This window comes from Emys orbicularis, chromosome 11 (assembly GCF_028017835.1).
Source record: "Emys orbicularis isolate rEmyOrb1 chromosome 11, rEmyOrb1.hap1, whole genome shotgun sequence".
Taxonomy (NCBI): Eukaryota; Metazoa; Chordata; order Testudines; family Emydidae; genus Emys; species Emys orbicularis.
The window spans coordinates 25,903,558-25,918,123 of NC_088693.1; the positions used below are offsets into that span (position 1 = coordinate 25,903,558).

At 37.8% G+C, this 14,566-nt stretch overlaps 1 protein-coding gene across 1 annotated transcript in view; it reads left to right on the forward strand.

Moving 5' to 3' along the window:
• The window catches only part of EPC2 (enhancer of polycomb homolog 2), an 87,064-nt gene that overhangs the window by 41,666 nt on the left and 30,832 nt on the right, over positions 1 to 14,566 (forward strand). The window contains exons 3-7 of the mRNA XM_065413208.1: positions 1,628 to 1,773; positions 6,578 to 6,784; positions 9,345 to 9,493; positions 9,785 to 9,917; positions 13,850 to 14,041. Coding sequence (XP_065269280.1) covers positions 1,628 to 1,773; positions 6,578 to 6,784; positions 9,345 to 9,493; positions 9,785 to 9,917; positions 13,850 to 14,041 — 827 coding nt within the window. The remainder of the gene's footprint in view (positions 1 to 1,627; positions 1,774 to 6,577; positions 6,785 to 9,344; positions 9,494 to 9,784; positions 9,918 to 13,849; positions 14,042 to 14,566) is intronic.

Consider the following 14,566-nt stretch of genomic DNA (forward strand, 5'->3'; position numbering starts at 1 on the left):
AAATGGGAAAGACTGCTGGCTTTTTATTTAAACTGTTTTTATTTTAGTGTGGATGAACGAAGGTGCAGGTTTGCAAGTTTTTATATGTACCATTTTCCATAATATTTTACAAATTCATGGTTCTGTTTTCATCTTTTCAATCTATGGACTTTGATGGAGTCTTATAGACTTTCATTGAGAAACTAGGACCTAATGTTGTGAGCTGTAACATCCTCTCAAGTCTTTTTCTAAGTAATACATTCTATTGATTATCAGATTTCCATCTAAATAAAATCTTGCGTAAACTTTTGACACATCATGGAGCTATTTTTTAATACAATTTCAGTGATTCAGTACTTAATAAACAATATTATTCATTATCATCTATGTATTTATAGCACAGCGCCTATATTCAGTTCTGAATTAAATACTAAAGTTTTTTTGAATGGATTTGTTACCCTAAGGTAAATAAATTTCTTTTAACATACGCCTTCAATGGTTCTACTGCAGTAATCATGAAAATTAAATGATTTGGGGAACTGAAGGACTCCTTATCCTATTTTCAACCTTTTAGGTTCCTAGCTTGAAACATTCACTAATTGAATGTTAGCATTAATTGAAAGTTCTTGCAGTTGTTAGGACTTTAATAATCTATCTGAAATGAATTGGCATTGCTGCATTATCTACCTGATACTTGTCCTGGCTGGATTACATCTTAACTGACCGAGACAAAGATTTAATATGCGTGGAAGCTTAAGTTATGCTCTAAGTTCTAGAGAAACAGTGTTTCCAGGTCCAGGCTCGGGCATGTCATCAGGGCAGTATCGTTGGGGAGGGAAGGGGAAAAGAGACTTGGCTGCTTTTTCATTCTTCCTATGCTGTACCTGTTTTTGGCATTAATAGTGCCTTAATTTCCATTGGTATTGATCGAGCACTTTTATAAACACAATACAAAAATTAAAAAAAAAAAACAACAACCCCCACAGTATATTACATACGCTAATTATCTAAGTCATCTCAAATAGGAAAAATAGTAAATTAAAAAGTTACATTGGAGCTCTATTTTTCATGTGCCTTGTGTCTGAGTAAGGGTTGCATCTGAAAATTATAATAATTTAATCTTTCAGAAAAATTTGCACATGAGTTTATCGACAGAATTTTAGCTGCCACTTGAAATTTTTTTGCTTTTGTGGGTTGGAGGGAGACTAGTTAAGTTGGCCTGGGTAAAATATTAAATAACCCTGATTTTTAATGCAAATTTTAAATTAGATTTTTTTTTTTTTTAGTAAATCTTATGGTGACTGATGTATAAAGTGACTCAATCTCTTAATAATTCAGCATCTGATATTAATATAACTTGGCTCTGACCTTTTCTCCTTTGCTGAATACATACTAAAGAAAAGTAGGTTTTAATTTAAATTAAATATATAAGAATATTGGAAAACATTAAAATTAACAGATAATGAGAAACTTACACACTTAAAAGACATAACAGAGGTCAGCTAGTTTGAAGGGTGTTAATTTGCAGCTAAAAATGGTGATTTGTTTGTTTTCTGATACGTTACTGTAATATCTTAATTTGGAATCCTTAACATAAATAAGTGACTTCTGTAACTAAAAGCAGCTTTTATACATGTTTCTGTTTCAGCCTTTAATCTGGACAATGAACAACCAGATTACGATATGGACTCTGAAGATGAGACGTTATTAAACAGACTCAATCGGAAGATGGAAATCAAGCCGCTACAGTTTGAAATTATGATTGACAGGCTTGAAAAAGCCAGTTCGAATCAGGTATTGAACTCTTTTAAGAAATAATCCTCTTCTTTTACTGATAATCATTCTCATTAATGTTTTGATTTTGTTTCACTTCTATTTAATCTTTTAATATTTTTCTTAACCTTTGAGTATCATTACTTTGCATCCCACTAGTTGTTTGAAAAACACAACCCCAGATGCATAGTGTGTGTTCATAAAACCACAGTACTCCTCTTTATCTTATTAGGCAGGTAGAGTCACTAAATGTTTAATTACCTAGAATGAAAATGGTAAGTGAAATAGTGTTTTTGGTTTTTTTAATGTCCTCATTGAACTCCAAAATTTAGTGCAATAGAAGAGGACGGCTATCATCCTATTTTGTCGATATCAGTGTTAAAGAGATATCAACTTTAGTAGGCTGACAGTTTTTTGCTTGCACATCCTGATTTTCCTTAGCGTTCCTTTTCTTTGGTCTAATTTTGGGTTTAGTGTGCGGGTGGTGGTGGTGGCCAGTGATATCCAGGAGGTCAGACTAGATCCTCTAGTGGTCCCTTTTGGCTTTAAATTCTATTACTTTGAGAAAAAAATCTGACATTTTAAATTTGTATTGTAATTTAAAAAGAAAACCAAAAAGCCCAAAACAAGCTAAACCCAGGATTTTTCTGTTGTTGTTACAGGCTGATCTTTAGTCGCTTTAGTTTACTTTCCAAACTTAGTTCCTGATCCTGCGAATTGGGGAGCACTCTTTCTGTTGACTTCAGTGGAAATCATAGAACTTCAATTGGAGTTGAGTGCTCAGTACTTGGTGGTGCACAACCCTCCAGCTCTGAGTTTGGATTCTAATTTGAGCTGTGTCTTTTATAAAAATTCCTTAATGATTTACTATTTTAATGTTTTACCCTAAATATGCAAAACGTGTATTAGAAATTTCTTAAATAGTTTATCTGTATTACACTATAATTATGAAAGGTAATTCTGCTGACATAGTTAACCTTAACAATAATAAACTATATATAATCTGATGGAGTGTCAGGTGAATAAACTAATGTGTTACTGAGATGCATCTTTCTCTTTTTAAATTTTTTTTTTTTTTAAACCCTCACATCTTGCAGGTTATAGACACAGATTACTTTTCTGTTTTTAGGGAGTGTAAGACGATGTGAAGACTTACAAATCAGGAAAGGAAAAATAAAAATCCCAGTGACTGGTCACTTCACATTCCATTTTTCAGGCATGCTTCACTTAAAAAAATAAAACTCAAAACAAGAACAAATCAACTTAAACTACTTGGTAATAAACACATGTGACCTTTTCCACTTCAGCCAGTTGGTTGGAGAAAGAACATGCACTTCCTCTATAATTCCCTCTTTTGCACCAGCTTCTGCTTTTCTTTTATAACTCTGGCTAGATCATCACCTCTCTCATGCCAGAGTGCTTTTACACCTTGTCACAGGGGGTTCCAGCAAATGGGAAGTTGGGTTGCTCTTCCTTTTTTGCTTAGTTGGGTAGCTCCACCAAAGGACCGAAGGAAGATTTTGGCTCCTTTTTCTCTTCAGTTAGCAACGTCTTCATTAACCAGTCTCTTTTCTACGTTTGCCATGGATAAGATGCTTCAATGAATCTCTTAGCTGGTTAAAGATGGAGCCTCAGAAGAGGACACTCAAGAGGTGCTACTTGTGTGGAATCGACTGTGTGTACCCTTTCCAGGGAGCAGAATGGCCTACAGTGATCATATCACCCTTTTCCACCCTTGGGTAGACAGTGGATAGGATCTCCAGCTGGTTCTGGATCTTGCTGGGAAGCTGAGGCCAACCACAGTGAGAAACATGGTAGGGAAAGGAGGATCCCCTGTACCTTTCACAGCTGGATCTGAATACAGTTCATGCCACCTCAGTAAATTATACATCTGGGGGCTCTCTTTAGTATTGCCATTAGTACTCTTTGCAGGAGAGTGAAAAAGTAAGGAAGTCCAGGGAGAAAGTTTCCATAAGTTGAACAAGTATTAAGTTATGATTTTGTTCATAGAACTGGTGCGATGGGCCTGGAAGCACTCTTGTCATCTCCTAAGTGCTTTCCTGACTCTCAGGGGGCTCAGTTAGGAGAGCTGCATGCCTCTGTTCTTGGCAACATGATCAGACAAATCTCTGCCTGTGGGAATTCCCAGAGAATTTTACTGAAAGCCCCTCACAGGGCAGTCATCACCAGCAACACCAGTTTTTGAAATTGGGAAAAAGCCCAGGAGACATGGCCCAGGCAAGAAAGGGATGCATATGTCAGTCCTTGAGCTCAGAGCAGTGAGACTAGCATTAATGTTGTTCTAGGAGACACAGTCTCCAAGCTAGTCAGTCCTTCATTTAACAAAACTATGGTGGTCTTGTTTATTATGTGCCAGATGCTCACCAGGAATAGAACCTGAGTCAGAGAAGACTGTTCTCTTAGAATAAATGGGGAAAAAATCTCAGAGCCTTAAGAATAACTGTCCTGGTAGGAGCCCTCAATTTGCAAACGATTAACTGAGTTGTAAAGCTATCAGTCTTGATGAGTTTGATTTGGAGGGAAATGAAGTGGATCCCCCAAGGATTGTGTTAAAAAGTAAAGGGAGATGAAGGAATATTGATTCTAGTGTCTCTTGCCTGGCCTTACCATTCAAGCTAGTTAACTGATGATCTAATCAACAAGGGCCCTCTCTTTTTGGATTTGATGTCTCCAGGGCCATTTCATTTTACTGCCGAAGGAAAACTACATTGAAAGGATTGGTGTGTGAGAAGCAAACCTTGAAACATCTGGGGCTGTCTCTCAAAGTGAGGCAGACACTTAGCTGAGGTTAAGAAAGTTGTCTACCTCCATGGTCCACAGCTTCACTTGGAATACTCTTTTGGTTTGCACCAGTGCTAGGAGGTAAAAGATCAAAGTGGTGCTCTGTTCCCTATGTGGGTTCAGTAGTGAGAGAGCTGTGGAGAGACACTGGGTAGGTTTGCATCCCTTAGTAGCCAGATTTTTTCAGAGCAGTTGGAACAGGTTTTGGCTAAACAAATAATTGTTTCTCCTTGGCCACTGTAGTGCTTCAAACATTGAGTATTTATCTCTTGTAAAACACTGGCATTGGTTACTCTTATTTTGGCTCTCAATTAAAATGACCTTTCTGGTGACCGTAATTAGGATGAACTTGCAGTCCTCTCGTGGTGATTCCTCTTTCCAGTTTTTCACAGCGTTAAAGTAACATATCTCTTGGTTCTCAGCTTTACGTTGAAGATGAATGCTGAGTTGCACAGGAATATAGAGATTACTCTCCTTCCCTTTAGGCCCCTGCTGTCTTCTGATAATGAAAGAGCTTGGCATTTCCTAGATGCCACTGAGGTCCTGAAATCTTACCTACACAAAATCAAAGAAGTCAGTGCTTCAGACTCCTTGTTTTTCTTGTGTTCTTGCCAAGAAAGAACAATTCATTTTCTGTTGGTCCTTGCTAAATGGATTTGAGTACGTGTTAAGGAAGCATATATATCAGAGGGTTTTGTGTGTCCTATGGAGGCATTAGGAATTGCTGATTATAATGTGACTGCTTCGTGGGGAGTGTCTGCGTAGAGAAAATGTGTCAGGCAGCTTTTTGGTGCTCTCTACATAACTTCATGGACCATTTTGTGGATGCTGGAGCTTCTGCTGATACTTTGGGGTATAGGATTCAGAGTACTGAATCTGAGTGTTAGGAACCACTGGGCAAAAAACAATTTCTAGATTGTTGGATCCCCACAAGCAGAATCAAGTTTGATCCCACCTGTAAATTGCTTTTCTGTAAGGGCTTCCAAAACTCTGGAATCCACCTAAGAATCTTACTTTGTACATAGTTTGTATTTTAGTTTTATTTGGAATGTGGGTTCTGCTGATGAAGTTAAAAGCTGTTCAGTGAGGGTCAGTTGCTAGCTGAAGAGAAGAAAGATGCCAAATGACCCTGTCAGTCAATTTGAGGAGCTACCTAAGTAAGCAAAAGGACAACCCCTCTCGCCCCTCGATGTCCATATTAATGGAGCCCCTTGTGGGAATATAATTAGCAGGTAGGGTTGGCCAAAAGTCCACTTTCCTTTACGGAGAGAACAAAATTAAATAATGAATCCTGTTCCCAGTGCAGAATTGATATTTTAAAAATATTCATTCATAAAGAAAACCAAAGGAAGAAAAACTGAATATTTTAGAATTTCTAAAATGTTATTCCTAGTAATGGACAGAGTGGCGCTTTTTTTTTTTTTTTTTTTTTTTTTGAAAGTGTAGTATATATATTTGTATATAAATGAAGTACATATACTTTTCTCTGTAGATACTGTATGGGCATGTGAGCAGGTGCATGTGGCCACTAAGGCTAGTATTCATTCCAGGCAGAATGGACACAAAACTACTATATTGGTGTTGTGGGAATAATAGTAGTGTAAGGACAGAATTGCTGACTTCCCTTTTTTTGCCATTGCTCTCCTTGCACTACTATAGATTACATAGCTAGTACTCATTCCAGTCAGAATAGACAAAATTACTGTGTTAGTGCTAAGTGGCAGTGGTTACTGTGGAGATATAACTTATTTTATAACTTAAAAAAAAAATGCCACTGCTGATGTTTATCATGTTCTTTTACTTTAGTGTGGATGCTAGGCTTAATACTACCTCATATGCCACTGCCACAGAACTCCTTTTGAGGCTGAGTACATGACCTTCATATTACAGTGCAAATCAAGCCTTTCAATGCAAGAGAATTATTAGGTTTATCTAGAAGCTTTAGCAAGAAGGATGAATGACGATTGTAAATGACTTTCTCATTGCTATTCTTACTGAACTACATCTTTGTGTTTTCTTTCAGCTTGTAACACTTCAGGAAGCTAAATTGCTGCTAAATGAGGATGATTACCTTATTAAAGCTGTCTATGACTACTGGGTGAGAAAACGTAAGAACTGCAGGGGGCCATCCCTTATCCCTCAAATCAAACAAGAAAAAAGGGACGGCTCCACCAACAATGACCCTTACGTTGCTTTTCGGAGGAGAACTGAGAAAATGCAGACTCGAAAGGTAATTTGTGAATATAGGACTGGATCCTGCAGCATGCTAAGCACCGTTGTCCCAATCCAGCAAAGACCAGAGTGCTCAGCACTTTGTAGGATAACTCCATAATATGCCTAAATTTGTTATCTATCAACTAGTCTTTTTGTATTACATTCATAGTGTCTGTCTAATGTCCTGAGTAAATTTAAACCTTGTTAAACTGACACAATAACTTGTAATCTAGCCTGTTTTCTAATAATAAAAGTAGCTAAAGGTCATACTCCTGCTACTGTGGTTTTACAATCAGTTTCCTGTGCAGCACCTGATCATTTTAGTAGAAATGTATTTAGCATGCTTATCCATTGTTGTTGGATGCAGCGGTAGAGGGTTATGATGGAACTGGTAATTGAGCTGAAGAAAAGAGTATTAAGTCTCCTCCTTGTCCTGGCCACAAGTGGGAGGGAAAGGGGCGATGCATCCTCTCAACTGCTTCTTGGGTGTGTGATGGGGTGCGACTCACCACTGCGGCGCTTCCTACTGGCTATCTTGGGAATTTAGCGCTGCACCCTCTTCTGGTGGCACCTCGCCCAACGTCACCTCTGCTTCTGGACTTATCACTCCCAGGACTGCGGCATCCTCTTCATGACACTGCCCTCCAGCTGTGTCATACTCTGTGTTCTCCCCTTCTGGGGGACCTGCAATCTCCGCCCAGCCACTTCCCTCAATGGCAACTGCAGTCCATTGTTCCAGGGCCGCTTCCCATGCAGCTCCAGCACCCTCTTCTGCTCTTACCTGAGGGCCTCAGTCTGCAGGCCCTAGGAGCCAGCCAGGAGCTCTCTCTAGCTCCCCAGTTCCTGCTTACAGCACTCAATTGTCCCAGGTGCTGGGGCTTTTTCCCCCTGCTAGGAGCCTGCTCTTCTCTCTAGTTCCAGTCAGCTAATCAACTCTGCTCTGCCCTGCAACCCTTCTTATATGGGCTTGCTGGGCCATGATTGGCTGCTCCTTGCAGCCCCTCTCTAACTGGCTGCCTCCAGCGCAGCCTCCCTAGGGCTGCTTTTAACCCCTTTTCTGCCAGTGAGGGGCAGCTGCCCCATCACAGGGTGCCAAACAGCCCAAACAATATCCTATTCATTTTTGGATGCCGAAGGCTCCAACTGTTCCTAAACATCCATCTTCCACTAACATCCATCTTCCTCCAGACAACTTCAGCAATGTAGCTAAGCATTTTCAGTACAAAAATGTATAATGCATTAAAAATTTAAGGGGCAGTGTAAAATAAATTATATTTAATATTAGAATAGAATACTGCACAGATTGTAACATTTATTTTCTTATTTAACTAAAAAAAAAACCACCTCCATTTAAAAAAAAAAAAAAAAAATTACTCAAAGCTGCCACAGAATTATACCTTAAAATGCCTCAGAAAGCAGGATGATTTTATTTCGGTTTTTACATTGGTAGTGATTGGACATCTAACATGCCAGTGAATGCCAATGAAAATGAGGTAGGATCAGAGGCTAAAATAGGGGAAAAAACACACCCCTGAGCGATGCAGGTTTCAGCGCTGTAAAGTGGCAGTGTAGATATAGCGCTGGTATCTATTCTCCTCATAGAGGTGGTTTTATTACAGTGCCGGGAGAGCTCTCTCCCAGCGCTGGAGCCGCGACTACACAGCCATGTTAAAGCAGTGCTGCAGCAGTGCTTTAAAGTCGTCTGTGTAGACGTACCCTTGGACAAGTTAAATGTCTGTTGAAATACATCCTAGAATACTCAAGGAGCTGTTTGAGGAAATATTTGAGCCATTAGCGATTATATTTGAAAAGTCAAGGAAGACATGAGAGATTCCAGAGGACTGGACAGGGCAAATATAGTACCGAAAGGGAAATAAGAACAACCCAGGGAATTACAGACCAGTCAGCTTAACTTCAGTACCTGGAAACAAAATGGAGCAAATAATTAAGCAATCAATTTGCAAACACCTAGCAGATAATAAGGTGATAAGTAGCTGTCAGCATGGATTTGTCAAGACCAAATTGTGTCAAACCAACCTAGTAATGACTTTATATCTGATTTGTACCACAATTTACTTGAACCTGTTTGTGGGAGACAGAGGAACAACACAATACAGATCAGCTGTTTGAGTTGCTAATCACTAGCTTAAGTTGGTTATAGCTGGAACTGTAAAGTCTTAAATTTTCCATAATTTGATATCATCCTTAAAGCTTTAGTATAGCAAAACTCATCACTTGCAGAATCTAGGTAAGCAAAATATTTTTGGGCCAAATCCTCAGCTCTTTATTTATACAAACTTCCATTGACTTGATTGGAGCTTTTTTGAAGAAAAAAATTAGCTTAGGATTTGACTTTACAGAGATATTGCTCTTCCTTTCTTGTAATCATACTTACGGTTTGGTGCATTGAATAGTTTATTCTTGTGAAAGGTTTATGCTACGATTCACATGGTCAGATTCTGCTTTCCGACCACAAGCCTGCAATGTATAATATTTTGCTAAACTGATGCAATTTAAATCTTCCAGATTTTGCTTTTGATTTATGCTCTGACTAATATTCCATTCATTTTCAATAGAATCGAAAGAATGATGAAGCCTCTTATGAGAAGATGTTGAAATTAAGAAGAGAGTTTAGCAGAGCCATAACAATTTTGGAGATGATTAAGAGAAGAGAGAAAACAAAACGGGAGTTGTTGCATTTAACATTAGAAGTTGTTGAAAAAAGGTAAAGTTGCCATCCAACATTAACTATGAGAGCCCCACTTTAAATATGTATAAAATACTGCATTAAATAAAGGCGTTTCCTTCTATCTCAGATGCATAGTAACATATTTTGCAAATTAAGCTACTGCTCCTGTATGTATACATGACTTTTGAACTTTTTTGCTTAGTTGAAGGCTTAAATCTCACTGTAAACTTCATAAAACTGAAAATTGTGTGTGTTTGTACAGCTTATTTTTTTGATAATATGGTGTTCCCATTAAAATGTATAATGTTCCCCTTTTATAACTTTCAGGTACCACTTGGGTGATTATGGAGGTGAAATCCTTAATGAAGTCAAGCTTAATAGACCTGACAAAGAGATGAGCACCACTCCAGCAACTCTTCATAATGGAAACCACCACAAAGTTCAAGAATGTAAAGTTAAGGTAAACTTGTTTTTGTCCACAATGAGACATTTTGTTGCTTTGAACAGCTCTTGTAGTTGGGTTGGCTAGTCAATCTAATGTGCAGAGCAGGTGCATGGGTTGGGAAAGAGAGTAAAAGACTCTCCCTTGCCTGAAAAGCTTATAGTCTAACATGGTTCAGATGTCTAGGTATCAGTGACACCTGACATCACAGTTTTTTCTTTAAATAAGAATAATATAGTATTCTTCATTCCTATCTTTCTCACTACCCTCTCTTTTAGTTGTAAGGAGATACATACGTAAACACTTAAATGTGAATGTAAGGGCCTATACCATATACTGAGACATATAGTGAACTACTTCTCTTGCCTTCCTTTGGGGAGTAGAGCTTTGAACTTTTTTCAGCAGCACAGTCCAGGAATACTGATAGCTTTGGACAGAATCATTCCACGACACAAAGATGAGAATATTAGGGATATGTGGGGTGTCAGTAAAAGGCAATGAAAGAGCTACAGAATTCTAGGGGTTGGCATAAACTAGGGATTATGCATCAGAGATCAAGGCCCGTTAACATTTCCAGGCAGCTAGCTAGCTCAAGAATACAAGCTTTACTATTTATTTTGTATTATGTCAACGCTTAATAAAAACTGAGCGACCAAAATTTTCAGGAAACTCCTTGGGTTGTGTGTCAGTAGTCTGACATTATTGAGAGCTGTGCATTATCGATATCAACTAGCAGTGATTCTGATTTCCTCCCTCTATTGACAGTGTGATAGAATCAGAAACTGTGTGTTGTTAGTGGAAAACAATGCAGACAAGGTGTGAGCCTTTTAATTCTACATAGGCACCACAAGCTACCAGGAGGGAGAGATCTGGAAGATTTACTCTATTTGTCATGTGCACGTTAATTATTTTGACAGGCTGAGATCGGGAGAGCTGTGGGCTGCCAAATTTTGTGAAATGTTATCCTTTATTTGCAGAAGAGTGTTGTTCCTTAACTTCCTTCTGTCTGTGCTGAACCACAGTTAGTCTAGTTTTATTTTTATACCTACTGAACTTGGGAGTGTTTGTAACATCAGAAAAGTAGATGTTACATAGCTAGAAACATCCATAGCTAGACATTTTGGACACCTTCAAACTGGTCACACTGCACAGTTTTTTGTAAACTTAGGCAATAGATAAAATAATTAATCTTTTTGAGATCTCTCTATTTAAATCATTAGTGGGAGAAGCTCCACCAAATAAATGCTCTCTAACAAATAAACATTTTAAAACTCCTGGTCCAGATACATCAGAAGAGAAGAAACGTATCAAGAGTCCAGGTGTAATCTAGCCAGATCATCAAATCAAAATTGCCTAAGAGGTAGTGGAGTTAGATCCAAACATCCATCCTACACTGATCATTTTTTACCTAGTGCGTACCTTTATCCTTCCCTTTTCCTTAGTGTTTCCTGAAAAATACATTCTCAGAGCTCAAAAAACAAGGAAAAAAAATCCTGTAGAGATCTCTCTCTCCTTTGTATTGGATTGCTCAAAATAGATGAATAAAAATTAGGTATTCAAAAAACCCCAAAAGATTGTAGAATAATTATCTGAATATTCCATTAGAGGATAGTTTTGACCTTTTGTGCACAATAGAAGTAAAATACTTAGTACAGAAGGACCTAAAGTAAACACAGTTCCTCAGGGCTACTCCATGAATAGAATGAGAGATTCAGATATTCCTGCACAATGTTGTCTTACTACTTCAAGAAAAGAGTGCTATCCTTGTTTTCCGATGAGAAAAAAATTAAGTCCCCCCCCCCCCTTGTCCTGTGTCAAATGCTGATTGGTGCTGAGCATCTATAACTCTAACTTAAATTGAAATGGCAATTAGGTCAGTATGCTCCACAGTATGTACTGTAGGTTTTGAATGGTTTGTCTAGTCTAGTTTTAAACTTACCATGTGATGGGACTTCCACCATTGGGAGTCTGTTCCAGAACCTAATGGATCTCATCAAGAGGTAAAACAGTTCCTAAATAATTTGTCCCTTCTTGATGCTCACACCCTTCAAATAATTGTATATGGTTATGTCTTTACCTCTTCCCACTTAACCAAGCTAAACAATTCTCAGTTCTCTTGGGGACAGTCTTCGCATGAAGCACACCATTGTAATGCAGGAGAGGATGAGGGTGTTAATATTTCCTCTTAATCCAGAAGTCCTTCTGGTCCCAAATCACTGTTAATGATTGTGAAGCACAGAATTAAATACAGTAAAGTATAAAGATCAGTATAAAAAAGCAGGGAAGGACCGTGGGATTTCTATTGCCTATGTGCCTGATTTAAAAAACAACAACAAAACAATCATTGTAACAGGAGCAACTCTGAATTCCTGAAACTGTGGTTGGCCTCTATGAGGAGCCTCAGTCAAAGCCAGGGAAAGAAAAGAGGTGAAAGCAGAGGGAGGAAGGAAATGGGAATTCCTTTTTGCTTTATTGTTTCCACTTGGGACAAAACAGAATCAGAACTGTGCGCTGAATGTTATTTGGACAGATGGTTCTCCTTTTGCTGAGCTCTGAGAGGAAATGACACATCAAGAAAGAGAAAAATTAAGCAGTGGCAGACATCAGAATCCACACATTGAAAATATAGTAGAATACAACATCTGTTTTCAGGGTTTTTTTAAGTGTGGGGAGGAGACTAAGGGGGGTAGATTGCTGCCACCATTTAACTGTTTTTTTTCTGTTAAGAAAGAAATATGTCTGTCAGAGAGACCCTGCTTTTGTAAAAGTATATAGGTCATGGGCACACTTCAATTTTATAATAATGAAACAGCATTTAAAAATTGAATTGACAAAAGCATATTGCAGGAACTTATATGATATTTGTAAGTTGTTTGCCCTTTTGCTTCCTAGATTCATTCCAGAATATGATTTTATAGCATTATGACTATGAATTACAGTTTTTATTTAACACTGGTGACACCTACTGGTTAGGTAAGTTAGTTGCAGGCAGTTACCTTTATTCTGTTACAAGAACTTACTTGCCTTGTACTGTGTGTGTGTGTGTGTGTGTGTTGTTTGTTTTTTTAATTAAGGCAAAGTTACAGTAAAACATAAACATAGTACATCTTTTACTTGCGTAGGATCAGGTTAATTATTCAAAGATCCTGGCTAACGATTCTGTTTTTCTAGCTAGGGTGCCCTCCTGAGCATTCTAGAAGGGGTGACCAAATTTCTAAATACCTATCCGTTGTACTGTGTATTATCAGTTATTAAAATTACTTCCGTTTCTTGCATTAGCTACAATCCAACATTGGTGCTGACAAGTTAAATTCTTAGAAAAACTTGTAGTTTCCTCAGCAGCCAAACTGTGTCTTACTTGTAACAGAAAAGTAGAGTGAGGATAAGCATCCGTTAAAGTTTTAAAGTATCTTGAGAGTTTTGAAGCTTAACTGTTGCTGATAAGCATTTATTCTTGAGTAAAGTTTTTGATTTAATTCTAATCAGGCTTCATACTGTAGATTAATCTTGCTGAAGTAAGCTACTAAGATGAAATAGTAATAACCATTAGCACTGGATTCTAAACAAAATGAAAAGTGATGAAATGAGAAATAAATGGAATAAACCCAAATCATCGTTCTTCATTCCATATCCCAAGCAAATTTAAAACATTTAAGAGAATTGCACGTCTTGTGGCTTAGGAAACTGAGTTTTGAAAATAACCAGAATGGGTTTTTCAGCTACAGGATATTGAATTGATTGGTCCAAAAAACCACAACTCCCTCTGTAGTCTAAAAAAGATATTTGTTCAATATAAAAGATATTTCAGTGTTCCTTTTGTTTAGCTCTGAGATTGCAAACAATAATGGCTTCCCAAATATATGTTTCAGGAAAAGAGGAGAGTAGTTTTAATGAATTAAGGAATATTAAGTTTTCTTTCTCTTGTCCAAAAAACCCTTCTTTACAAACAGCATCCTCACCACCCATCTCTAAAGGAAGACGTGCCAGACGTTGTCCGTCAAAAGAAGAAGTATCCAAAGAAGCCTAAAATAGAGAGTGTAATAACTCCTCAGCAGCCCACTACTGAGCCATTACCTGTTATCAGTAAGAGTGACATTAAACAGTATGACTTCCACAGTTCAGATGAAGACGAATTCCCACAGGTAATTTTTAACTAAAATAAAATACAAGTAGTTACTTATAACTGGGGGAAAAAATCAAAATTGACTTGAGTTTAGGTGATCTAACCTCAAAAGTGGGTATATGGTTCTCCTGATAAGAGATGTTGAATAGTTGGGTTGAGACAAACGCTTATATAGCATAGTCATGTAAAATAATTGAGGTTGGTTCTGTTATTTTGACAAAGATAGAGGGGCCTAGCAATTAGAGGAGGGGGCTGGGAGGTAGATAGAGGTTATATTCCTGACGCTGTTTGTAAAATAGATTAATAATGCTTACCCAACTTTCTAAAGAGCTCTGAGATCCATTGAAGAAAAGCTGTATAAATGCCAAGTATGTGAATGCCTTATGTGGCCATCAAGTTTTTATCTCAAATACACTGCATTTTAGTGAAATCGATGTGGGTGTTTGTACACCTGCATTTTAGAGGACCGTCTTCCACCATCTGTTTCTCTGACAAATGCTTCTACCAAAATAGCATATTATAAATTATATTGGAAACGCTTTCT